Genomic DNA, 26584 nt, shown 5'->3' on the forward strand with positions numbered 1-26584 from the left:
ATAAATCAGGTCCATGATACCTCAGCTTACCGGTAGTTACCATACCGCCCGACATTACCTTACCGTCCACGGTGGACGCCCCGTACGTCGTTACGCCGTACAATACCCTCACTCTCCGCTTGCTGGTCTATCGCTCGTCTTATTTCAATTCTTCTTTTTTCCCTTTTCTTCTTACTACACCCGTCTGGAGAGAGAGAGAGAGAGAAATTCCTCCTCACTTTCCTCTCCTCCTTTCTCTTTCTTTTTATCTTCACCTCCTCTCCCTTTCCTCCCTCCTCTCACCCCCCTCCCTCCTCCCTCTCCTCCCTTCTCTCTTCCATTCCCGCCAATCCTCTTGGAGAGATCTGAGACTGGCTCACACAGGCGTCGGAGACTGTCGACAAGATTCTCTATATCTGTCGACTTCCATCTTCTGCCCGTTGTCCCAGTTCTCCAGTCGAGCCGTGTCCGTCAGCGCCTGCTTCGACGTTTCGACGTTTGTTCACTCAAACGCCGAATTCTTGACCCCCTGACCTGACTGCCGGTGTCCGATCCGTGATATCGACAGTTTAGTCCCCTGATTCAGCTTCTGCCGGTTAGAAGAGCGACAAGAAGGGTTAATTCTCTTTTCTTCTGTTTCTTTTCTTTTCTTTTTCTTGCAGTGCCTCGCGTTCTGTCTCGTTCTCCGTGTACATGATTGACCTTTTGCTGTGATCCTTTGGGAGGTGAGAAGACCATTTCTTTTCTTCCCTTTTATCCCCTCGAAACCCCAGATTCCCCGGCGTCAATTGGCGTGACATTCATACCTCGCTGCGGCTTGATATTCCAATGGACCCAATGACCTGCCTGCCTTACTCGACCACGTCGACTGCCGAGTGCACCACATCCGATTTGCACCTTTCCAGTGCAAGACCATCGAGCATCTGAAGCCGTGATATTCTTGATCTTTTGGACGAATGGACGATTGGCATGGCTAGTAAGGGAACAGACACGGCGGATGGTAAAAGAGTGGCAGGATTGAGGCAATGGCTAGAACGGAAGAGTTGAATACACCGGCGAAGGCGTTGGGCACAACCTATGTCTTCAATCTCCATATATAAAGCACTGGTTGATGTCCAGATGAAAGTTCCACCCCTTCCCAGCCGGCAAAGGGGTTTCCGGGCTTTTTGATCCTGAGGGGGGCAGAATGTGTAGACCCCCATCTGCATACTTCATCCAGTCGATCCAAGCCGTGACAAACTCTCTGGATTCCTCAGCAACTCCATCACTGGGTCTCGTGCACAAGTCAAGACGGAAACTGTGGAGAATGGAATTGGCTGACATTTTTTCATTGCTTTCCTCCAGGAGACAGTTCATTTTTTTCGCCGCATACGCAGCCTTCGCTCCTTATCTGGTGGATTGAGGCATCGCCAATTTGGCCGTGTACCAATTCAAACAGTCCAAAAGGACAAACTGTACGGTACGACCATTCTTAGTGCACAGCGTGATCTTTTCCCCCTGACGAAATCCCCTTACCCCTTGATAGGGCCGGTGCCTGTGCCCCGTTCCACATTCCGGAGTCCACCGAGTTGAAGCAACTGGTTCCTAGGGTGAAGACGTTAGGTCGTCCTTTGCCTGTTTGGACTGGTATCCTCCAGAGTCCAACTTCAGATCATTCCAGCATCTTGCCCCAGCCTAGATGCCAGACACGCCGTCACGGTAAGGGTTGCATCGTGCCCTCTGCCCGAAGGCCTTTTCTCTGGGTTAGTACACGTCGCTCCAGGAGTCCACTGCCCCCCCTCTCTTCCGCATTCTTCTTAATTTACCTTCACAACCGGGGCCCTTGTGCTTTAATATCTACCTCACCAGCCTTTCCCTTTTTCTCTTCAGTCCTAATCCTTTACCCTTATTAATCCTAATCTTTAATTTGATCGTCTCATACTAATACGCTCCTTTCTCCTCAGCTCCGGCCACAAAAGGCTTCATCTTCCGGTTGTCTGGCGACCTCCCCTTCTCTCCAGTATACAGACTATCGTCATCTGTACTGGCCCGTTCCTTAATATTTCCAACTAATTTCGTTCTTTAATCTCCCCTAATAATCGACGACTGTCCTTCTCTTCATTCCGTCGTTTTCCTGAAGACACCGTTGCCACTCATTCTAATAATATTGTTGTGTTGCGTTCGATATATTCCACAGTCCCCACACCATGGCCTACCACAAGCGTCCGGTTTCCAGCTATCAGCCGTGTGATACTTTCTTCGTGGAGTCTTATGATGACTTCCGAGCACCACGCATGGACCCTAAGGAGCATGCCAGACTGATTGCTCGAGAGAGGCAGTACGCCATCGCCGAGGAACTGTCCAAGGTGGCTAGCGATGAGTTCCGTGAGGACATAATGTCTCACATGCTGGATATGGATGTCCGTGCCCCCATTGAAGAAGTTAATGTCGTTGCTAACATGTTCCTTCTTCAGGTCGAGACCCTGCCGGATGTTGAATCGATCGATATCCAAACCGAGATCCAGTGGTTTATGCGTCCTTACCTTCTGGACTTCCTGATCGAAGCCCATACCGCCTTCCAACTCCTCCCATCCACACTGTTCTTGACAATCAACCTCTTGGATAGATACTGCTCCCGACGTGTCGTCTACAAGAGGCACTACCAGCTGGTGGGATGTGCGGCGCTCCTTATTGCGGCTAAATATGGCGACAAGAAGGACCGTGTGCCCACCATCAAGGAACTCAAATCGATGTGCTGCTCGCTGTATGATGATGACATGTTCGTCCAGATGGAATGGCATGTGCTGCAAACCTTGGACTGGACCATCGGACATCCTACTATCGATAGCTTTCTTCAGGTTGCCGTCATGGATACCTCGTACGACCCTGAGGTTGAGCATATGGCCCTCTACATATCTGAGATCTCACAGTTCCACCGCGAGTTCGTTTCCAAGCCCTCGTCTGATCTTGCAAAGGCCTCTCTCGCCTTAGCACGGTGCATTCTCAACCGCCCTCAGCCTCGCCACACCGAGTGGGCTTCGCAGTATGATTCCATGACGCTTGTGGGCCTGTCTCAACAGCTTCACCAGCCATCCCAAGTGTTGTTCCGGAAGTACTCGTCGTCTCACTATTCCCGGGTCTCCAAGATTCTGGAACAGTTCCTTGCCCGACAGGCGTCCGTTGCCAGCTACTCCCCGCCGAGCCCTCCTGAAACAACAGAATCCAAGCCTTACGAAGGAGAGGTGGGACTGGCCACACCGCAGAAAGCATCTCATCTCTCCAACATGCCTCATGGGTATATCACGCCTCCCATCACGCCTGAGAATGATGCTTTCGCCAACGGTGTTGTTGTTGGGCCTAGTGCCTGTTCGCCATCTCCCACACCTCAGCCCAGTATGCCCTACATGACAGCGCAGTCGTACCATGCGGAGATACCATACTCCCAACAGCAGTACCTTGAGCCTCAAATGTCATTTGGCCCCGGCTACTGAGTTCGACCTACCATGTCACCTTGCACGTACCCATCATCACGCCTCTGAGGCCCGTGGCGAGACGAGGTGCGAACCATCTTCTCGGCCTCATAACTGGCGGACCATCGAGTAATTCGTTGGACTCCAATTGTCTATATGGACAGGACTGATTTCACATTTCCTTTTGTTCTATTCCCCTTGAAAATTGCATACCCTTTTTGTTACCCCAACATCATACATTGGTTTACCAAGTTGCATTTAAGCCTTTTCTCTTCGTATATCTAGCATTGCAAGCGCGAGCCGTTCGAACATTAAATTGCATTTCTCTGTCCACAAATTCTTTTTGCTGTCTTTGTTCAAAGCCATGTGTGGAATTGCAAGTTTTTCTTTTCTTTTTAGCGGCCCTAATTGCTCATCCCCAGCTGGTTGCTTACACTGGGGTTGAGACTTGTTACCACCACCCCTTGACACCTATTTATCAATCGATCCCCCCTGCATTCCCCCTACCCCCACCCTAACCCCTTGGACACTTCACAGATATTAACGTGGCCTAACCTCTCGCCTCCTTGTGCATTAAACGACCTTATGCAGCGGTTGCCATCAAGGCCGCTCATGCGTCTCGAGAATTTTCGGCTGATGGAGAGAGGTCCCTCCAAAAAAATCAAAAAAGACCTGACAGCAAAATATTCCAAAAAAACCACACATCCCAGAAGGAACAAGAAAGAAAAAAGAAGGAAAAAAAAATGTTGAGCATGGCTTTGTTATTTAATGAGATTGGAGAAGAGAGAACAACATCACTCGAATCGGGGGATGAAATTGAAGATGCATTTTTTGAGAAAAGCTCTTTAGACAGCCCTTTCTTTTTTTACCTTCTCCTATCCATCCCAGATTTTCCTTGGAGCCTGTGCTTGACTTGTTGCGTCTTTATATTCGTTTTGAGAGATACCCTTAGGGTAGAGACTGCATGAGGACAGATGGTGAAAGAAGACTAGGTATACTAGATCTTTCGGACTTCGACGGTACTACGTAAATGCGAGCCTGAGACGGATATGCATGAAGTAAGGCTACCAGGTACCTACCTGCCTATCCATCCGGGAATCCATAGCAAGTAATTGAATATGTACGTGTGAGATGGCCACTGCTGAAGCGGCATAATCTAAACGAGGGAGAGAAAATGCCTGCCAACTCAGCCTTCTCCCTGAAGTAGCTGAATAGGAGATTGACAACACAGCATGCATAGCGCGGAGTACATGAACGTTCTGTCGAGGATTTGGCCCATCACCATTTGGGCAGAACCGAGTTCCGTTTTAGATTCCGTATGTATTCCTGACTGGGTATATAGTAAAAATAGATGGAATCCAGACTTCGATGGGTTAATAGTTATCGTACACGGTGCCAAGGGAATTTAGACACATTCCAAATAGAAAAGAGATGCAATAATCTATTGCGACGACAATGAGTGGTGCCAAATTGTACCTTCGGCTGCACCTGGTAGCTGAACCCTGGGACCAACCCATCTTCTAGGAGCAACAGTATGATCTTAGCGAGATCAAAGCATCAGAGGGGCGTAGGACCCAAAAAGGGGAGATTCTTCAGCAACCCAAGAACACGCTATGCGAAACCAATAAATAGATAAATCCCCAAGATGCAAGTAGAGTTCTGGTATATACATGGGAGGGTAAGTAAGAAAAGACTAAAAGCGAGTCAAGTGCGACTCCAGGTCGCCAGGGCCCTCGCCGATCGATCCGACCGACCGCCTACCGTGCAGAAGAGGATTGCACTAACTGCTCTGGTAGAGGCGGGATATGCAAGGGTTGTGTGTATCCATCCTGTGTCTGTCCTTCCGAGTCTGTGAGTTCTGGGCAATTGGATGGGCGACATTGAAGGAACGCAACACGTGTGCCTCGAGGAGTGGAAAAGCGCAGTCTCGTAGAAATACAGATAGAAAAGGGAAGGCGTAAATAAAAAAAAAAAAAGGAGAGCAAAGGTAACAAAGAGCGAACCAAGGTCATCAACATCATGAACATAAATAATGTACAAGTAGGGAAGCCGGCCAATAGTCCCCATTCGATAACTGGGGAGAGCGGACGCGGTAGATCATGAGTAATCAATCGTGAGAGACGAGAAAATAAATCCATGGAGGACGAAAGGGGAAAGATGACTGATCGATGTCGATCAACCGCCTCACTTTTGGACGCAGAAGCCGCGCGGATAATGGAATCGTCAATCGTCTCAATCGGACTTATGCACTGAGCTGTTTGGCTGCCGGCAGCTTTACACCCCATGTGCGAATGAAATGGGCTCAATCGCGTTGATAGATTCCTGCACCAAGGAAGCGGTCTGCAAGCAGGTCGGTCTACTTCCACCGCTGCTTGTCCCAATCCGCGGGGCGCGTTTCGTCGTAGATTTGACCCCCTTGGTTGTGCACGACGACGGGAGGTTGCGTCCGACGTGGAATGGCATTGGAGCCTACGAATGTTCACCACTTAGTGAGCGGAACCCCCAAAACGGGAGAGAGGGTTTGGAAAGGCCCCCGGAATGTACATACCTCCTCGGATGTCAGGGATGACGACTTGGTCATTACTACTGCCAGTACTGGCCAGCGTGGAATTTGAGTCGTTGATCTTGTGGGGCATTTTGCTTAGGATCTGGTAAATTGGAGAGGTGAAGTGGAGGTGTGAACAGTGTGGTCGAGAAGTATATCAATATGGGAGGGATAGTAGTAAGTAGTAGGGCGGCGGCGGACTGTCGGTGGCGGAGCAAGGCGAAATGATAGATTTGGAGGGGGTATAGCACGAAAAAAGAGGGCGAAACAGATGATACGGAAAATGTCACAGAAACAAGAGGCAAGATAGAATTCGAGATGTTAGACCGATGGCAAGATGCTTGTTGGATTTAACGATCCATGGGGGAAGGGGATGGACGAGGAGGAAGTATTTGTATGCTGGGTGGAATATGGGGAAAGCCAACGAGGAACCATGAGGAAATCCCAAAATATTTTAGGTTAGCATTGGAAGACCTGGGAATAAAATAAAATAAAAATACACATCGATCCAGCCCAATCGAGATAAAACCAATTTAGCCATGGGGAGATCAGTCATCTTGCAGAGGTACTGAACGGTATCTGTACATCGAATGCGTCTAGTTTCTGCCTACAAACCTCATAGCATCACCCAACGAGGAAGCGATGAACGTCATTGAGCCATTCCGGACCAAAACAATAATAGCAATGGAATCTGGAATTCTTATCGAAGCCCTGGGGCAGGTCGCCTGCTCCACCGCTGCCAGGGGCAAAAGGGCCAAAGCCAAAAAGACGAGGCGGCAAACCGGATGGCCCAGAAGGGCCCCGAGCATGGCTGATGGATGGATGCCCGGAGGGATGAGTGATTATCGTAGATTCGGTTTCCCTCAAAATGATCCGGATTCGGGATGGCCAATGTTGCCTACGGATACAAGAATCAGCCTTTTCACCCAGGCTACCAGAACAGCCACAGCGGCCGTGCCTGGTTTCGAAGGAGGAGGGTGAGGCGCCCTGGTGAAGTGGCTGAATGAGATGCTGATGACCAGGGTGGAATTACTGATCAATCGCCTCTCGATGGATTCCAAAAGCATCCCCTGAAGGCGTTTTTACCCTGGTTTCACCCCAACAGCCGTGCTCTACCAACTGATGGAATGGTGGACGGCCTGTGACACGACAGACACTGCCCCTGGAAATGATGATTGGTCGGATCGCTGTAAGATACCGTAAAACTGACACTCCCATACACATTACACGTCAATCCCTCACCTATTTATAGGTGATGTTGGCCCCAATACTGTGGGATTACCAGATTCGCTGAAATGCAGACAAGTAAGTACGATTGGGACGATGAGTTTTGTTCTTCTGAAAAGATAAACTCCCTAAAGCTGGTCTCCCTTGATTGTACGGTGTACGTTGTATGTACCCGCCATACTAGACAAATGATAATGACCGTCAGATGGGAACCTTGGCCCTGGATTGCTGCCGCGGTACCTGAGTCAACCCATGGGTCCATAACTAGCTGCTTATTCTGAGGGACATTATCATTTCCTGCAACTGGGAATGAGCTGTCCTTGGGTCAAGTCAATCCAGTCTAGACCCTTTAGTCAGAATGCCACCCGTCTCCTACCGCAAATCATTATGGCATTACGTATAGCATGGAGGATGGGTCCATCCCTTCTCAAGGCGAGGCGAGAGAATCGGCCGGCACGGGGAAGTCCGCAAAGCACGTCGATGCTCGACCCCTACTTCCTGTACATCAACCTTCCCTATCCAGGCGCCAGAGACCGCAGCAAATAGTATGGGCTATGTGGTCTTCTAGCTTCTCTAGGTATCGCGCCGCGTTCCTTCGCCAATGATACAGACATGGGGAGCTCCACTTCAATAGTACCATGCCTACTTGGTACATGACTAACCCCGTTTTTCTCTTCATCTGTCCTACTGCGTGCCTCCCGACCTCCTGCTGGCCCCGTGATGGAGACACATCAGGTGATCTGGACCAGCGGTAATTCACCGCTAGAATGATAGCATCCATGGGGGTCTTTCTCTGTTGGGGATAACCGCTGTGGGGAGGCCCAGTTCTTGAGAATAGTATGCATGATTGATGGACCTACCAAATCTATTGGAGAGGAACGAGGTCCTATTATTTGGTGCCAGGTGGACTGGCGGGTCGAAATACTAGTTAGTTTAGTTGGTTGCTTCACTTACATAACCCGGCTTTCGGATTAGTCATTAAGGCTTGCTGGAACTACCTAAACACTACTACCTCCGTATACGGCGTGCACATCATGCACCATAACATACCAAGTACATTTCTACTACCAGTCTCGTGACTGATTCCACCGGCTATCTATCTTACCGCAAAGATGAATTATTCGCTCGCTTCATCCGCTCTTCCCACCCATTCATACTCCGGCGAATCCCCAACGTCCGTCGCATTGGCCCTGATCCTGCTCCTTGCACCATCGTCATCGTAGTTGTATGATACGTGGCGGCCGGCCGCACACCTCCGAACAACCCTTCAGACCTTTTAATCTCGCTGTCTCCCCACTCTTCTCGAGACTTACCTGCACTGTCACGCGATTCTCTGTTCTCCGGGCCATCGCCGTGCAGATTGGTCTTCGGCTTCATATTACCCGCCTCTGTTGTCGATACTGTTCCCATCCACGTGTACCGGTTGGGGTCTGAAGGCTCGAGAGTGGGACGAACTGGGCCGTGTACCTGAGGGCGATGACTTGAGAAGTTGATAGGCATAGCGCTTTTGAAGGCTGGGTTACGACTGGATAGTAGTTGTGTTGCGGATGTTCCCTGGCTGCCCTGCGTCTGGTGTGGTGATCCGCGGGAGTTCGCACGAGAGCCGAAAAAGCCAGATATGCTCCTTTGTGACCCTGCTTTGGATCTTTGACCAGTTGCCTCTAAGTTAGAGATCTTGCCCTGCTGGTCGGAATTGCTGGTTGCTGTCAAGGTGGTGGCGGCACTGGCTGTGACATACTCCCTGGCTGTCGAGAACCCGAATGAGGACATGGTGGTGGGCGCGGATAAAGTGGAGACTCTGGTGATATACTCAGATGAAGTTGTCCAATTTTCGTGACCATGCCGGCGCCGCTTTGGATATGGTTCCTCCATAGCCCTCACTCCGTCCCGTGTCTTCACGGCATCTGCCACCTCCCAGCCCTCGGGCGTCCATTGATCGTCAAGGGTTGAAATGACGGAGACCTGTCCGTCGCGCATCGCTTCGGGGGACGGCCGTGGTCGGCGGAGGATATCAGCGATGCCGTAGACTGTCTGCTCCTTCAGACTTGGCCCGATGCAGCGGAATCGTTGCTCAACAATTCTTTCGGGCAGAAATCCCGATACACTTGTCTGTTCGCCACTACGAGCCTGCTCAAGGGGGTAACTGAGATAGAGCAGCGCCTGGGCTCGGGTCATTGCTACGTAGAGCAGCCGTCTTTCTTCATCCGAGTCGTCTGCTCGCGAGTGCGGAATGATGCCGTCGTACACCGCTGGAACAAATACAACGGGCCACTCCAAGCCCTTCGCCGCATGGATGGTGGAGATAGTTACTTTTCCTTTTTGGGGTTCCTCGCCCTCTTGTTGCTGGACCTCAGTGGACAGTGCCACGTTGGCTAGGAAGCGAGAAAGAGCTTCCTCACCAGCATGTGCTTCTTGTTGCAAGAGACCTTTAATCTCTGGCAGGCTTTCCTCTTTAATATCGTTCGTGATCGTGTCGTCCGCCTGCCCCAGTAATTCTTCAACATTGGCCCAGCGATTTTCTTCATTTGTCCCGTAAGTCATTGTGAGATATTCCCGAAACGAGAGTCTCTTAATCACGTAGTCAAGGAGCTTCCGTGGTGCCGAGTGGTCAGTGCATTCTTGAAGCTTTCGCCTGGATGATTCAATCAGCCCAACAAATGTGCAAAGCCCATGGTTGGCCGGCTTCGAGAGGATCTTGTCGGTTGACTTGCGACCTTGGGCGACGTCTTTAATGAAATCCCAGAGGGGCTTCTTGATTTTTTCTGCACCGTTAATCAAAATCCGGATTGTCTCCTCGCCAATCTTCCGGGACGGGACATTGATGATGCGTAGCAACGCATCAGTGTTTCTGGGCTGGCCGATCACCCTCAAGTAGTCCAAGAGTAGCTTGATCTCCACGCGATCGAAGAATCTTAATCCTCCCACCATCTTATATGGAATCCCCTGCTTCCCCATCTCGGACTCAATCGGGCGGGAGAGAGACGCAGAGCGCAACAGAATCGCAAAGTCGGAGTAGCCCAACAGCTCTCCAGTTATAGCCATGCATCGTTTGATCTCAAGCACAATCCACTGTGCCTCCGCCTCGGCGGTCGGCAACTTGCGCAGTACAGGCATCGTACCGACACTATGGGTGGCCTGTAGTTTTTTCGCTGGTCGTGCTGTGTCCTGCTCGATGACATCCTGGGCAGAGCTCAGGATAGACGCAGAAGAGCGATAGTTGTCCTCAAGTAGAACGATATCGGTATTTCGGTATAATTGCTGCATGCGCACAAGGTTTTTAACCTCTGCTGACCTAAACCCATAGATACTCTGGTCGGGGTCACCGACGACAGTGATGCGTTGGTTCTGTGATGCGAATAGGTTCATCAACTCATACTGTATGTGATTCGTGTCCTGAAACTCGTCCACCAGTACGGCCTGCACGTTCGAGACACAGGCTGGGTGACGACGAAGCAACTCCGCACACCGCACCAGGAGGTCGTCGTAGTCGAGCAGGTGCGATGCCGCTAGGTGGGACTGATACTCTCGATATACCAGAAGGAACTCGCGATGTTCTTGTGTCTTCGATGATTTGCTCGTGTACCTTTCGGCCACATCGTCTGGAGATATACCGTGTGCTTTCTGGTACGATATGCGCGCACGCGCGATGTTCGGGAGGATAGTCACCTGTAGGCGTTTCACGATTCTCTATAAGTCGGTTAGCTTTGCCTCGTTAAGAAAGCTGTACACAAACCTTGATGATGGCCAAGCTATCGCTGGAATCTGCAATCCCAAATCCTCGTCGCAACCCAATTAGGTACCCGTAATTTACCAGATACCGCCGGCAAATCGAGTGGAACGTGCCCAAAATCAATCTTGATTGTACTTCATCGCCCACTAGCTTGGCCAGACGCTCACGCATCTCCCGACTAGCCTTGATTGTAAAGGTGCAACAAATTACATCCTGTGGCTGATACCCATGATGCGACAGCAGATACGCGACGCGCGCTGTCAATGTCTTAGTCTTTCCAGAGCCGGGGGGAGCGAGAATCTGAAGAACTGGAGCCGGAGAGACGACAGCTGCTCTTTGAGCAGAGTTCAATTCATGTATTATGGGATCCATGGGCGTCTGTTGGGGGTGCTTGGAGATAGTATCTTGGATCGTCGGGACTGCAGACGCGTGATGATCGCGAAGTCATGTGACATGGAATATGTACAAGAGGCTCTGTGTTTAGCCATCTTTCTGCATCTACTCTTTGAATCCACGTAAAATGCAGGCTTATAAATATGCTGAAATTGATTTTTTTTATAATTAAAAGCAACATTGGCTAATGGAAGAGACTTGTCGTGCTACCTTGGTTTCATCGTATATATACTAGTAGTACCTCAATGAATATGGCCTGAACAAATTGGGGGATACTCCAATTATTGCAAACGCATAAGATGGCTATCAGGCACGTCGAGAAAGTCCAGTAGATATTATATTAGTAGACATCATTACAAAATGCCGACCCTAGAAATATATCGATGAGAGAGACAGGGGGCCACAGTATAGCTCCAACTTGGACACTGGGCGCTACTAGTATAAGAAGAGAGATCCCAGGCTGTCTGTATAAATTAATCTAGGCATTGTTTGCCACAAGATCGTCTGACTTAGAGATAGGTAGGTCGTCGGATTTACTTTTATGGAGGGAAAATAAAAGCAACACGGTTCGATATAGACTAACCAGCAGGATGGTCGTCTCAAATCTCTGGCTCCAACCGTCATGCTCACTAACGCCTGTATTTCTGCCTGTCTGTGAGGTGGTTATTTAAACTTGCCACTTATAAAAGCCTGAGATGTGAGTAAGCGCCAACCACACTTCTGTGCTGAACTACCCTTTGCCCTTACCGACACGAGGCCCAGAGCACAGAAAAGCTACCTGAGCTATCGGCCTCATTTACTCAAGTATATTCTCCAGCTATTCGCTATATAATACAATCTTTCCTCTGGAATGGATGATTTGTTATCTGAGTAGCCCACGCAATAATCGGGCCTTCCCATCCTGTCTACTAGTACTGGTATTAGCTAGGTGAGATACACGAGCCGTACAAATGTGTAATTGATGAATCTATTAGGCTTAGATAGGAGCGGTATAGCTTCCCACAGCCAAGGAAGGTCTGTGATGAAAGAATGGATGAATGACCGAATGATAGTCTGAGACCCTCGGTGACTGGGAGGCATATCCCGTAAGCCGTAAGAATGAAGATATAGGCATAAGGAATGTTAGAATTCCCCCTAGAGCTTGGTGCTATCAGGATAAGCAAAGATATGCATATAATACCAAGGAACTGATCATACCTGGCCAAGGTATTGAATGGAAGGACCAATTGTTTTGTATAGCTGAATTGCAGATCTTGACTTCTTTAAAGTAGGATCTTCGTACATTTTTACAACGCCAATATAAGCCAAGTAGATTGTTACTGTATCTGTGCCTGCTATGAGAAGAGTAAAATAACAGGCAATCCCGAAGCATTCTATGGAAAGACGGCTCATCTCACGTTCGGGCACACTGCCTGTTGGGACAATATGGACATGGAGAGTCCTAAGAATGTTCTACGATTAGCTGTATGTATAGGAAGCCATGGTTGTCGATGAGTAAGCTTGTATGGGTTGCAGAAAACAGATCAGCAAGCTCCCAGGGTGACCAAGTTATGAATAGCTTGGCCGTGACATTTCCTCCTCCAGCTCTCTTTATATGCTCCTTGCATAAATGTAACATTTGGCATGTCCCAATGTGAGCTTTAGGAATGTTGTTGTATGGATGCAGCGCGTCGATGCGAGTTACACGGACCGTTAAGGAGATGATCCGGAGACCCCAGCCCAAGGTATAAAGATTCCGTTATACGACAGGGAGGTTGATAGAGTATTATCAATCACAATAACTGTCACTTGATACATTTCTATTCTCACCAGTCTTCCAACACCAAGTAGCAGACACACAATGAAGCTACTCTATACACTTCTCGTTGTTGCCGTGACTGCTATGGCTGCTAAACCTAGTACGGACCATTTACCCTGCAGCCTTGTTGGAGAACAATGCGATGCTGTCAATCCATGCTGCCCCTTCATGACCTGTGTGTACCCAAATGAGAGCAAGACCGGAGAAGGACGGGTAAGTGATGTCACCCCTACTTACATGACAGTGTAGTTAGCTAACATATTCATTGATAGTGCCGCAAGGACTAAGGCCTGGGTTTGATGATGCAATGTACATGGTATTAAGTAGCTGGCTAGAGTTTACTTTTGGAACGGGGAGTTATGGTCTTAGGATAGGTTTTTCCCTAGTAGCAAGAAAACTGCTAGGTTTTCCCTATCCTGTTGTGCGAATGCAAAGACACTTAGTTTCATTTCAGTTTATCTAATCGAGATGCTCAAGTTGTATCTTTGGACCCTTAAAACTGGCCATAAAATGCGAAGACCAAGGATTCTGGGTCTAATTTGGAGATATTACGAAATATTATGACCTGTTGTGAAAGCGTAGGAGCGATAGAGATGATGATAAATTTGGCCATGGATGTGCTAGACAGCATATTAGATTTACTAATATAGATCTTTGGAGGGATGTGAATATGGCTTTTCCAAGACCTCTTCGAGAAATAGATAGACTATTTGTTCTGGTTTCAAGATTCGATCACCGAGGAATCTCTTTTCGATAACCCACCTCAGGGTCAGAAGCCTTTAGCTTCATTCACATAAAGCGCTTAGAAGATCACCTTTCCAAACGCTTCTTGCAATCCTCGGTTCCGGAGCCATACTTCCAAGGCTTGCATATCGCCCCGATTCGCCCGCTGCCCACTTCGCTCCCCAAGCGAGTCTGTGATCTCTGACATGTCCATAAAGGCTCTCTCAACCGCATCAGTTTCCCTATATCGCTCACTGACTTTTTTCTGATGACTCGGGATATCCCCCCACGAATGAGTCTTGATGAATCGCATGTAATCATCGATATTCTCTGAGCTCCCTTCAAGGCAAAGTAGGCCAGGTTTCCCTGCCAACACAAAGCCAGTCAGCCCGTACCCGGGGGCATAGTCAACCAAGTCGTCCCGTTTCCCACGAGTAGATAGAGATGGGAAATAGAACCAGACCCTGACTAATGGACCATGCTGATTAGCCATTTGGTTGGGAGTTGGAGGTGGCTGAGCTTTCAGGTATTCAACTGCCTCGGTTTGGATGTATTTAAAAGCCTCAAAGACATCATCAGAAGGCATTTCGGCACCTAATCGGGCCACCTCGGCCCTCGAAAGCCAATCAGGTTGCCGCAAGGAATAGGACCACGGCGGCGGCTGCTCCATGTCTGGATCCTCAGAATACAGGGGAATGGAGATGTTGATCTGGATCGTCTTATCCTCCTCCGCGATGGGTAGATGCACAGAGAGGAGAATACTGGGAGGGATTCCCAAAGGCGGCAGAGAGGGTTCCTGACACCAGTCCCTAAGCTTTTCCATGCACTCGGTGGTCGATGATGGGACTTCGAGCTCTTCTGGAGAGGGGAACATGGAGACCAGGAGATCAAGGGTGGCGAGCTGAAGCTCCATAATATCAGCTGGTAGGAGACATTGGTCATTTGGTGCCATTATTACTGAAGGCTTAATTTGACGTGCAAATCTTATATCCGGAAAATGTGTATATATTGTCGGGGCATTTGAATCACGAACTGGCCAGAGTGTGCAAGTTAATTGTCAAGCAGCTAGCTTGTGAAAGTTTGATCATAGCGAATACTGCAGAATTGCGAAACCCAGTACTAACTGAATATATTCGGAAGTCGTTCTGATGGAGTGAAAGAAGATATTGTGGGGGAGTTTTTTTTGCGGGCCGTTGTCGGCATCGGAACATTGATCATCCTTGAGTACGGAGTAATATGATGCTATATTGCCATATATTGATGATTAGCTCGCAGTCAACAATGATATTAGTGATTATTTACTGTGTCACTACAAGTCGTCACGGAAAATGAAGTAAACACTGCATGGTGGAGATGTTCCTGTGATGGCCTCCTCATTCTGATTCAGGAGCTTGTAAGCGTCTTATTCTTAAGGTTCGTTGGATTTGTATCATTAAAACCTACCAATTATCAATCAAACATCGTCAAACATGGCCAAGAACCGTTGATTAGCATCTGAGGCTGGATTAACACCACAGCGCGCGGCGGCTCATTTACCTAAAGCAGTAATGGAGGCTATCTCACACGTGCTCGAGGCTGTCCCAGACACGTGACCGCACGTGATATGCGAGATTAGCGCGACGTTACTCCTAACGCGACTCCCTCCTCAACATCTGGCATTATCACCGGCGCAAATGCCGACAGTCAAGCAGCTTGACGTTCAGGCAATTATTACTGCATGCTTTCCACAGCAGTGTATTGAGATAGGCAACTCTTACACAAGATCTACCTATCCAGCTACTTGATAATGAGATCATAACGGCATTCCAGCTTCTCACTCCCCAAGGTTAGGCCTATCGAGCAAGCTATACCTCGATTACACCCAGCAAACGCCAACACCTCTGTCTATCTGCCTCACTAGATACCCCAGATTAAAACCTTCCAGTCAGTGGTTAGCAAATACCGAGCAACACGCAAAGGGGATCTTGCCAAACCGACTCTTCCCAAACCCGGACTATTGAGGATATAGCTCCGGATCAGCCGTGGTATCCCTCGACAATGTCTGGTAATTTCGAAAAGTCAGTGAAGGGGGCGACGAAAATCAAAGTGGGTATAAATCCTGTTTTGCCTTATGAATTTGCTAATATTGTAACTCGCAGCTCGCACCCCCCAAATCGAAATACATCGAACACATCCTTGTAGCAACCCACACCGGAGAAGCTGGCGTCGCAGAAATATTCCGCACACTACATCTTCGTCTTCGCGATTCGACATGGACTGTGGTATTCAAGGCCCTTATTGTCCTACATATTATGATTCGGGAGGGTCAATTGGACGCCACGTTACAGTATATGGCCGAAAATCCAAGGAAGATAGCAATTAGTGGATATTCTGAAGGTGGGACTTGCAGACACTGTCAACGATGTTGCTAACAGTCGGCAGTACAAACGCAAGGGCACAACATCCGAAGGTATTCGGATTACCTAGTCGCCCGCGCAAAAGCATTCGACGCCACAAAGACAGATTATGTGCGGAGCGGGCAAGGGCGAATGAGGAGACTTACTGTGGAAAAGGGACTTCTCAGAGAAACAGAGATTGTCCAGAAACAGATTCGTGCGCTTCTCCGATGTGATGTAGGTCTTTAAGCCTACCGCTATCTTTGGGACTATGTTGACAACTCAGTTATTGTCCGATGAGGCTGAAAACGAGATCACCTTAACGGCATTCCGACTTCTCACCTTAGATCTTCTCACTCTCTATTCTGTTATGAACGAGGGGACCATCAATGTTCTTGGTACGTCTTGCGACCAGATCCATTGTGATGCATATTGATGGGTTTAGAACATTACTTTGAAATGTCTCGGATTGACAGTGAAAGAGCCCTGGAGATATACAAAACGTTCACAGCACAGACAGAGGAAGTTGTGAAATTCCTCGGCGTTGCAAGGCATTTTCAATCCGCGACGCGATTAGAAATCCCAAAGCTGAAACACGCCTCTACCGATCTGACACGGCTTCTGGAGGACGACCTCAACGATCCCGATTTCGACCTACGTCGAAGAGAGTATCTTTCCCGAAAAGGGATTAAGAACGGGAATTTTGAACATGCTGCCCCATCCGCAACTCGACCGACGACGAGCAGATCTGCCAACTATCCTAATCCTTCGACTCAGCCTCAGGCCAACCTTCCATCGAAGAATCCCTCAGACTTGATTGATTTCTTTGACTCAATCGAACCTGCGTCCCAGCAGAACTACGTCCCGCAACCTCAGCAACAGACGATACAATTCCAGCAAAGTGGCTTTCAAACGCAACAGCCTGGATTATACGCACAGCAAACTGGATTCCAGCCACAGCAACCTCAGCAAACTGGATTTAGTCAAAATCCGTTTGGACAACCGCAAGCCCCGCAGCCTCTTCAACCAACCCCCACAGGCGCCGGATTTGGCGGCTATTCGGTGCAGCCACAAGCATATGGATTCCAGTCTAACCTCCCTCCCATTCCGCAAAACAATGTGGCGCCGTTCCAACAGCAACAACAGCAGCAGCAGTCAACACTGGCCGTTCCGCAGCAGAGCCAGCAACAACAGCAGCAGCAGTCAACACTGGCCGTTCCGCAGCAGAGCCAGCAACAACAACAACAGACCACAAATCCATTCCGGCAGTCTATGTTAGTGAGTACGCCAACAGGATCGGGTACGCCGGCGTCACCCCTGAGCCGCCAAAATACGAATCCATTCGCTCGACGGCTGTCAATGGCGAACCCTGACTATCAAGCGGGCGTGTCACAGACCCAGCAGCAACCCCCAGTGGCGACCCAGCCACTACAGCCGCAACGAACCGGGACCAACCCGTTTGCGCGCAGTTCCTCTGTGCCTCCACAGCAGATACAAGGACTGCAGCCTCCGGTGGCCGCCCCTCTCCGACCAAACCCAACCGGAAGCACGAATCCTTTCCGGCAAAGTATGTTTGTGAACCAGCAAACCGGTCAAGGGTGGCAGGTTAGCGGCCAACAAGGTACAATGGGTGGATTCGAGCAACTGAGTACAACACCCGTGTTCCCGCGGCCAGGGATGTAGCCTGCCCGTTCTTAGCACTTTCCTGTATGAATTATCGCGCTTGTAACCCCAGCTTTGAATCTTTCAAAGTACCATTAGGCGAGGGAATTGGTTAAGCAACTGTTCACTTCTAGAGTATATATCCTAACTGATGACTCCCTTATCTCTTCGAAATTACATAACGTACATCTGTGAGAAATGGCCGTATCCACACAATGCACGACCTTGCTGCCCTTGTAATCGAAACATGCAACACCATCCAATGCACAGAGTAAGGAACTCTCCTCGGACTTAAGCGTGTCAAAGAAAGGCCCTAAACCCATCTTATCGGTATGATAAGGAGAATACCAGATTATTACGTGTTGTGTGCGTGCGTGTGATGAAGATATAGAGCCATATACATTCAAGGGTAGGGTCATTGTGTGCAACTAACAAAATAATATTTACTGCTCACTTTGAAGCCTCCTTGTATTCTTGTACTTGAGAACCACCGGGTTTCAACGTTCTGAATCCGCATCTTCTGTATGAGTGAATATAAGATACTAAAACCAATTGGGGAGTTATTGTTGATAAAACTTACGCGGATTAGTCAGGCCTAACCTTTAGCAGAAGCGCAGCCTTTCCAAATCTCCTTTATATTTTCCTAGGGCATGCAGAGTGTTTTCCCCCCAACTATGCCCATACGATTATGAACTTATTACTAAATCATGTCACAGCTGGGTCCCCGCCCACTTTTGTCGGGATCCGAGTTTGGCCTAGCCTTTCTGCCCCCACCGGCAAAATAAAATATGTATCATCACCGCTATCATCGCTACTTTTACACAGAATACAGGCGACTTTACCTCCAAAGCCAGGTACTAGTTATGGATCTTCTACCTCAGCAGGATATCCTAGTACATATCCCAGAATGCCTCCCACCGCTTCCCACATATAGACTGCTTCTTCGACCCCTCGCCGCATCTGATGCAGAGGATCTGTTTGCTATCCGCTCAAGATTCGAAGTTGCTATGAGCAAGTATGTAATCAATCCCTTGCAGAGCCTGTCAATGATCACGTGGCTTATCATACAGCTATCCTAAAACGCCGCACCAATCTGTTCAAGAGACGCGCGAGTGGATGGAGACGAAAACATTTACAGAGGGGCCAAAAAGTATAATCGGCCGCCACTTCACTTATGTGGTCATTGAAAATGGAGCATCTGATAATAATACTCAACGAGCAACCGTTGATAGCAAGGTCATCGGCTACATCAGTATCAACCAAGTCTATCCCAGCCCGGAGATAGGGTATTCCATACACCCTGATTATTGGGGCAAGGGGTATGCAACAGAAGCCTTAGATGGGTTGTTGAAAATGTGGTGGGATATGCCTCGTCAGCAGAGACAGGATCCTGCAGAAGCTGGTGAGCAGATAGATAAAGTGGATGAAGAGGCCGAAAAAGTCTTTGCCATCTGTGAAAAGGCCAACTTGCGTTCTGGTCGAGTATTAACAAAATGCGGTTTCCAGCTATTTAAGGAAATAGTGTATGAAGAAGACCAACTATATCTCTGGAAGCTAGAAAAACCAGCCGGTTAATACACAAGTCAACGGAAAAACTGAAGCTTATAAGTTTCTAACCGATGTTTTGTCCCAGAACTAAAGAACAGGTATCTACGTTCTTATCTTCATTTCAAACCAATGGGGCCTAGTAATAATTTCCAACTAAGACAATAGAGAGGTTCTTACTAACCAGAGGACGTTAATTGAGCCATATATGTTTATGTGACCACCAAGCACTTGCTGCAATTCCTTCATGTTTTTGGAGCATCTGTAGTAGCGGCCAGCAGGCTGTCCATAAGAAACAAGACACGTTATTGAGCCATGGGTAAGGTCTGAATTAAAACATAAGCGCAGAAATATCTGACCAAAAATATTTTCCGCACTGACACTCCTGAAAACACAGCTCCTTTCCCCTCTTGACGAACTGAGCCAGATCGGACTTTTTCAAACCCTACTCTGGTTAGGTGACAAGACGCGTTGTTGCACTCAAATAGGCTCACTCTGAGACCAGAACGCAGTTAAGTCCAACCGTTAGGAATTTCTAACTCCAGCCCTTAGTAAGGTATTTACCTCTGAAACCGACGTAAGCTAGCCGTTTTTGATATTCCTGACGAACCAGTCTCGAAGATCATGCTTGGCTCCAATGCGACCAATGGCCGTTATGGGGTACAACGGTTCCACCTCAAAAGGACTGAGAGCCATACTGGGCCTAGGAAGCGTAGATTGATGTAGGATGCGAACAAATCCAATGGCATCGTTTTGGAAGACAACCCCGGTTAGAGTCTACGTCGTAGGTAGCATTGAATTTCAATCCCCAAAACGGAAAGTATGAAGTGGATACTGTTGTCTGGAAAGCTAGCACCGCCGGCGTATATTGGTAGACATTCTGATATAACCTGCATCTTTTACTGAGGTAAACACCTTGTGCACTTGGGAACGAAAGTGGTATTCGAGACATGGGAAAATATTGAGTTCAGCGGACGGAGTACAACCACATTTTAACGTATCGGATAGTCTGTTGCTCCATGTGCCTCCCTAGACTGGACCCACCACCCGCAGTGGCGAGATTATCCGCCTGAAGTCATTTGTATGTTCTCAGCTCTGTTTTTGAGTGACAGCTTTTTCAATAACACAAAGTCTTCGGTATAAAATGTTTTCTCTAAATATTTAATCATACTCGCTTCCCTCTGGGTACCAAGTTTCGGAATTCCCAAAGCCGGTGATCGAAGACAGCAATGATGTGATCATTAAGGTCCACGCTGCAAGCATTAATCCCATCGATGTTAAAAAGGCGAGCGGCATGCTGAAAAAAGCGACCAGAGACGAGTGAGCTAGGTCGTAGCAAAGACACACTTTGTAACAATGATACTGATCAGATCAACCAGCTTTCCTTATAAGGTCGGCTATGATTGTGCTGGTATCGTGGCAGAGGTCGGCGCCAGCGTAAGTCATCTAAAGGTTGGCGACGAGGTAAACACCCGGCTTCCAGAAGCCTCTCGAGGCATGCGGTCCCTTTTTAAACCCGTACCATTATGGCTGTATCTAACTCATGATGACCAGGCTCATGCAGCGAGTTCGTGAAATGTCCAGAGAAGTATATTGCTCTGAAACCCTCTTCCCTTTCATTTGTGGATGCTGCATCCGTACCATTGGCGGCAATGACCCTACAAGCACTCCGACGTTATAATGGTGATCTTCGGGGGAAAACTTTACTTGTCCCTGCTGACTGTACGTCAATCAAGTAACTTAATCGTTGAGTGTCGTTAACCATACAGTAGTGGGCGGAACGGGTCTATTTGCTTGCCAGTTGGCAAAGCACGCGTTTAGTGCCGGCAAGGTGATTACAACAGTGTAAACGTCTAAGGTTCCCATGGTAAGGGAGCTTTTGGGAGACGATACCGTGGATGAAAGTAAGCCCCGGATTCAATGAATGCATGAAAATGACCTGGGGATGAAACAGCTCACGTATTTCAGTTATCGATTATACAAAAATAGATCCCAGAGATGTCATCCAACCTGGTACGGTCGACTTTTCGTTCGACACCGTCTCGTTATCCATGGAATACCTATCCTTGATGCGACCTCACACCGGTTGCATTATTTCGGTTTCTACTCTTCCGTCAGGCGATCAGCTCCAGGCCTCTTCTTTGATGCAGTTACCTCATCAGCCCATCCTTCCGTTGCCAATCAAGTTGGCCCCTAACTTTATGGACTATACCCGTAAGCTCCGGGCGTGCCGCTATGATGTTTCCTACTCATATATGTTTCTCGAATCAAATGGCGAAGACTTAGATGAGCTGACACATCTCATTGAATCCGGTAAGCTGAGGACGATTGTGGGCACGGCGGCTAGCTTGAGGGACATAAAAAGTGTCCAGGAAGCATGTCAGGTGGTTCATAGCGGCCGTGGGGGTCTTGGGAAGGTGGTTATCAAAGTTGTTGACGAGTAAACCAACCAAGGTCCAGCATGTGCCATTCGCCCTGCCCTTTACTTGGCTTAAGGCCATCACAAGTCGCTTATAGTCCGTTCCCTTACAACCAGCGCTATATGGGTATATGTATTTTAGGTACAATAGGTCGCACTCACGGCCCTAATTGCTCATTATCTGGTATCAAGTATTCTAACTAAGTCTTATTTTGCTGAGACTATGGGACGAGCAAGAGACTAAGTTTCCCCTTCGCCATTTGAACGGTTTTACTGCCGCATCCAGCCTGTTCCCTATTCAAGGGCTGCACATTGCTAGGAAAAATCTGCTAGATCCATATCTATTACGACTAAAATTACGTCCAAAAACATGTCTTTCAGCCATCACACCACCAACATTGGGTCGTGCCGGGAATCCAGTAAGTTGTGCAATGTCATCATCGCCTGCCAGTTCTTAAACCACGCCAACGCCTGTGGTACAAATACGCCATGAATTTGACCACAGAGAGAATATCTAGGTTATATCAAAACTGGCGCGTGGAGTGAAAGCTATAAATAATAAATAACCTGATAGGTACGGATTCTGCGCCTCCACCACATGCTTTGATCTAGATCTTGCAAGTGCAACAAAGAAAATCAGTATCCAGGGAGGCTGGAGTCTTTAAAAGTACTTCCAAAAATTGCCGTCAGACAGGGTTTACCGTAATGCCTCGGGGTATGGTGGGACACGTTGAAATACAATGACTGCGACCCGGGCTATTCGATTGCTTATCAATCGATGTCATACCTTAGCCTAGGAATCCTTCGAACGATACATCTGCAGCGCATCACCCTCCGTGAGTTGAGAGGACTGGTGATGGCCACTTCGACATTCGATGTCCAAAGCTCTCAATTTTCTGGTTCCGATAGAATTTTGAAGGGCCCTCGTTATTGTGGCGACATAGGGGCCTCCGCATGTCATCAAATAAACCATGCGGCCTCCGAAATGGAGGTGTTTAAAAAAATTCAGATAGCCTTCTCAGTTTGGAGACCAGTAAGAAGCCCTAATGCGACCCAAAAGTAAGTGAATGCCATCAGTGGCCGTACAAGTCTTTCGCTTTAGCATCTAGATTCTAGACCAAAACGATCGAATTATGATGAATTGTCAACATTTAATTTCAGGCGTGGTGGAATTCGCGAAGCCTTGATGAAAGCGACCAATACGAACCTGGTCAAGTGCGGGTGTGGTCACCTGCCATCAGTCACCGGGTGTCCAAATATTTGACTCAATCCATTAAGGCCTAGGCTCAGAATTTATCTTCGAGTACCAATTGTACGGAGAGAACAATAACTAGGTATCTATACCTATCTGGGTAAAAATGATGTCTGAATACGTCACTATCTCCTATTAAACAACACCGGCACGCGAACTACTGCTATGTGAAATTATTATATACTGGAGGTATTCGTTCCTTCAACTTTTGATATGATTGTACTTCGCTAAATATCTACATAAATTCAAGAAAACCCCAGACCCAAGCTTTTCAGGAACCCATTATCCTAGCCCATTACCATGCTGAATCTCGGCATTTTTGATCTTATAGTCCCCATCCTTGTCCTAGCCACCGCTGTCCTATACCTTCCAGTGACAATTCTAGTTCTTCTGAAGGATAGAAGATTCTCGGAGTTATCCTCCTGGAGATCTTTCGAACAAGCGTGGTTCTCCCGATTCTGGTACTTCTTCGGTTGGATATCCAAGGCGCTATTTGCACCCGATGTGGAGCAGGTCCTATCTGCTGCCAACGGAGTTGTTCTTGATATCGGAAGTGGATCAGGGGATTGGATATATCTATTTTCACCAGAGAGGAATAGCAATATATCCAAGCTCTACCTAATTGAACCTAACACCTCCTTTCACCCTATGCTACAGAAAAGAGTGAGGGAGTGTGGGTTACAAGAAAAGAGTCAGATTATCGAGCGTGCTGAGGATCTTGACGAATACGGCGTGCATACCAACACTGTTGACACTATCAGTACAGTTCACGTGCTGTGCAGTGTCAATGAACCATCGTCGCTAGTGAAACTACTATATTCATTCCTCCGGCCCGGTGGGCAGTGGCTCATATACGAGCATGTTAAAGTGTGCAGGAGTTGGAGCTTAGCAGCAGCCTGGCAAGGTGAACATGTGCCAGACCCCTAATATATGAGATCATTATGCTGATCGATCAACTCTGAACAGCGGCAATCAATACCATCTGGCCTCTATGTCTGGATGGATGCTCAATGACCCGAGAAACGAAAAACCTCCTCTTACGCAGTTGCAAATGGACTTTGACTGATCTACGTTCTGGAACAAATGAGGGGCGATTTAACCCACTGCCACATGTAGTAGGGGTCCTAGTAAAGTAATGAGATATTGGAAAGGGTTCTCAAATACGCTGAAAACAGTCGCGTGTCCTCAAAGTAATTGGGAGCAGCCCGTCATATTGTTGCTTCAGAAGCGATGTTCGGTCTCATTCTATGCAAATAGTCGAAGGAATTAAAGTACGACATGATATTGGACTTCCTCTGACACAAGCAGCGGAGGCTTTGGTGGCACCCAATACTCCTTCAATTAACAGTCAAAAAGTGCTATTTTAATCATAATTGGCCAGTTCCCACCACCACTCTTGTCTATACTATGGCCTCATGCATAGTATTCTAAATATACTCCGGAAACGGGATTTTCCGATTCTCCTTTGTTTCCCCAGATATTCATGAGTAATATCCAGTTTGAAAGAGATAGAACACTCGAACCAACGGCTTCGTGCTACTTACAATCAAAAGTATTGTCACCACTTGATAATTTCTGGCGTTTTGAACAGCCAAGGGAAAATAAAGTTACCCTTTATAGTCTAGAAATTAGTACCTGCTGCTGCTTCTATCTATATATGGCTAAGATCCCGTGACTTCTAAATGCTAGTTTTAGACCCCCGGAATTCATTAGCCGTGTTCTCTTTTCGGGCTTACGAAGGAAAAACATAGCCGAATCAGAAGCCATAAATTGGCCAAAGTTATTGAAACAGTAGTACCTCTATGCTTTAACATGGCTTGATTTTTGAGTTCCAAAGTGATCCGCTATCTTACCAAGAGGTCACCATAATTATGGCCGCAGCTTCCTCTATGTCTGGAAAGGGGACGCTCTACGTCAACTCTAAGATTTCAAGACCCGACATCCTAGATGAGGCCACATTTCTCAGATGGTATGAGGAGGATCACATCGCGGAGATCATGCAATCTAGTGGAATCCATACCGCCCGCCGATTTGTTGACATTAACCCTAAGGCTGACAAGCCATACCTTGCCATATATGCAATGAACGACATCGGTTTCACGCAAACTGATGAGTTCCGTAACATTCGTGTCAAGAGTAAAATTCTTCCTCCTCCTGGTCTCATTTACGACCTGGCCGAGTTCGATGTACGGTACGACAACTTGGTTCACGTTTATGACAAGGCAGAAAAGAGCGAGGGAGCAACGAAGAGCCTAGTAGTGGCTACCGTGGAACTGGATAAGGGGGTCTCGGCTGAGGGATTTGATATATGGTACCGAAATGAGGTTGGCGGTTTCTCTCCAGAAGTCAGCTATCAAAATACCACGGGACTGATTTATAGCACAGTACTGGCCCCTGATTGCCGAGAACAATGGCTTTCTGCGCACCATACGTTTGAAATTAGTGTACGCCCGAACAAATGCGCAATCCCGGGTACTCAAGGGACTTGCGCCTGCTACGGATGAGCCCGCACCACAACCAGCGACATCGCTTAGCCTTCATGAGTTTGAGTGTGAACCAGAAGAAATCGATCTCTCCAAGTTTGAAAGAATTACCACTACCCTGATGGAGGAGAAAATGATGGCTAGCTTTAGGGTGTGTGAGACCAGAGTTTACAAGTTGATGAAGGAGTTTGGGGGAAATGGCTGGTTCCAGGGAGTTGGAATGTGAATAGATTGTAGGTGTGTTCATTATGTTTCTTGCCGTTCTAGATAATATCCAGAACTTAGCAGAAACAAAATATATAGATATATGTATATGTTTTTCGGGCTAGAGCCTTGAAATCTTTAAAAACAAGCATCTAGTTAGTACCATTCAGCCTCCTCTCTGTTAGGAGATATACATACGCGGTGAGCGACTGACCTCGAGGGGATGAATATTAGATGGGATCCTGATTTATACTATTTCCATAATATGCACAGTAGCGCAGCGCTCCACGCCCTTCTCTCTCTTTGTTCTCTTGCGGGGCATGCATGCATGGTGGCGGGAGCACGTGCGAGCATCCTCGATAAATTAGCAGAAGAGAACAGCGTAGAGAGTAGGGCTTCTATAAAACTCTCTTCTTTTTATTTTTTGTACTCTTTGTATCCTACTGAATTCCCAGGTTCAGGTGGAGAGCTTTTGGGGCCCTGAACAAGTGTAGTGTGGTCCGCTCACCTGGATACGTTACGGAGAGCATCCTCTGATGTAACCCTAACCCCAACCCCAACCATATGCTCAATAATGATATGGTAACATCTTATTGCTTTCCTGGTCAAGGCTAAACTCTGAGTTTGCCTCCAATCGCGGTCTATCGAACTTTGCCCCGCTGCTGGAGGAACATATAGACAGCTAGCTCATTCACTCGGTTCCGAGGGGCTAGGAACCAAGCAATTAAGTGCTACCATAGACACTTTAATATGTATTAAAATGTCTACTTCGTGACTAATTCCGTTTGATGTCTTAATTT

At 47.8% G+C, this 26584-nt stretch overlaps 9 protein-coding genes across 9 annotated transcripts; 5 read left to right on the forward strand and 4 right to left on the reverse strand.

The window, feature by feature from the left end:
* Nucleotides 1-1644: 1644 nt before the first annotated feature.
* On the forward strand, nucleotides 1645-3810 carry BDV59DRAFT_54351 (cyclin-like protein). The gene is made up of 3 exons (XM_073696588.1): nucleotides 1645-1721; nucleotides 1923-2378; nucleotides 2433-3810. The coding sequence occupies exons 2-3, from the start codon at nucleotides 2166-2168 to the stop codon at nucleotides 3447-3449; spliced, it is 1230 nt and encodes a 409-aa protein (XP_073546940.1). The 5' UTR covers nucleotides 1645-1721; nucleotides 1923-2165; the 3' UTR covers nucleotides 3450-3810.
* A 1201-nt stretch (nucleotides 3811-5011) lies between these two features.
* BDV59DRAFT_54393 (uncharacterized protein) lies at nucleotides 5012-5917 on the reverse strand. The gene has a single exon (XM_073696589.1). The coding sequence runs from the start codon at nucleotides 5711-5713 to the stop codon at nucleotides 5186-5188; it is 528 nt and encodes a 175-aa protein (XP_073546941.1). The 5' UTR covers nucleotides 5714-5917; the 3' UTR covers nucleotides 5012-5185.
* BDV59DRAFT_202706 (uncharacterized protein) lies at nucleotides 5785-6064 on the reverse strand (the record flags this gene model as incomplete). Its single annotated transcript, XM_073694106.1, has 2 exons — nucleotides 5785-5897; nucleotides 5977-6064. 2 exons carry the CDS (start codon nucleotides 6062-6064, stop codon nucleotides 5785-5787), a joined length of 201 nt encoding a protein of 66 aa, XP_073546942.1.
* Nucleotides 6065-13646: 7582 nt separating this feature from the next.
* On the reverse strand, nucleotides 13647-15021 carry BDV59DRAFT_180255 (DUF1115 domain protein). The gene has a single exon (XM_073690024.1). It carries the CDS (start codon nucleotides 14794-14796, stop codon nucleotides 13924-13926), a length of 873 nt encoding a protein of 290 aa, XP_073546943.1. The 5' UTR covers nucleotides 14797-15021; the 3' UTR covers nucleotides 13647-13923.
* On the reverse strand, nucleotides 14880-15354 carry BDV59DRAFT_54424 (uncharacterized protein). The gene is made up of 3 exons (XM_073696590.1): nucleotides 15288-15354; nucleotides 15147-15222; nucleotides 14880-15086 (listed from the first exon to the last, which is right to left on the reverse strand). Exons 2-3 carry the CDS (start codon nucleotides 15219-15221, stop codon nucleotides 14964-14966), a joined length of 198 nt encoding a protein of 65 aa, XP_073546944.1. The 5' UTR covers nucleotide 15222; nucleotides 15288-15354; the 3' UTR covers nucleotides 14880-14963.
* A 438-nt stretch (nucleotides 15355-15792) lies between these two features.
* BDV59DRAFT_54437 (ENTH domain protein) lies at nucleotides 15793-17939 on the forward strand. The gene is made up of 5 exons (XM_073696591.1): nucleotides 15793-15929; nucleotides 15983-16220; nucleotides 16266-16456; nucleotides 16506-16617; nucleotides 16665-17939. Exons 1-5 carry the CDS (start codon nucleotides 15882-15884, stop codon nucleotides 17900-17902), a joined length of 1827 nt encoding a protein of 608 aa, XP_073546945.1. The 5' UTR covers nucleotides 15793-15881; the 3' UTR covers nucleotides 17903-17939.
* A 599-nt stretch (nucleotides 17940-18538) lies between these two features.
* BDV59DRAFT_180258 (GNAT family N-acetyltransferase) lies at nucleotides 18539-19560 on the forward strand. Its single transcript, XM_073690025.1, has 2 exons — nucleotides 18539-18896; nucleotides 18952-19560. Exons 1-2 carry the CDS (start codon nucleotides 18670-18672, stop codon nucleotides 19454-19456), a joined length of 732 nt encoding a protein of 243 aa, XP_073546946.1. The 5' UTR covers nucleotides 18539-18669; the 3' UTR covers nucleotides 19457-19560.
* A 1354-nt stretch (nucleotides 19561-20914) lies between these two features.
* Nucleotides 20915-21947, forward strand: BDV59DRAFT_180259 (uncharacterized protein). The gene is made up of 4 exons (XM_073690026.1): nucleotides 20915-21148; nucleotides 21199-21330; nucleotides 21395-21640; nucleotides 21707-21947. Exons 2-4 carry the CDS (start codon nucleotides 21291-21293, stop codon nucleotides 21868-21870), a joined length of 450 nt encoding a protein of 149 aa, XP_073546947.1. The 5' UTR covers nucleotides 20915-21148; nucleotides 21199-21290; the 3' UTR covers nucleotides 21871-21947.
* A 3039-nt stretch (nucleotides 21948-24986) lies between these two features.
* On the forward strand, nucleotides 24987-25806 carry BDV59DRAFT_202710 (uncharacterized protein; the record flags this gene model as incomplete). The annotated part of the gene is made up of 2 exons (XM_073694107.1): nucleotides 24987-25421; nucleotides 25483-25806. The coding sequence occupies 2 exons, from the start codon at nucleotides 24987-24989 to the stop codon at nucleotides 25804-25806; spliced, it is 759 nt and encodes a 252-aa protein (XP_073546948.1).
* Nucleotides 25807-26584: the final 778 nt, after the last annotated feature.

Source organism: Aspergillus ambiguus (genome assembly GCF_047715705.1).
Source record: "Aspergillus ambiguus strain CBS 117.58 unplaced genomic scaffold BDV59scaffold_20, whole genome shotgun sequence".
Lineage (NCBI taxonomy): Eukaryota > Fungi > Ascomycota > Eurotiomycetes > Eurotiales > Aspergillaceae > Aspergillus > Aspergillus ambiguus.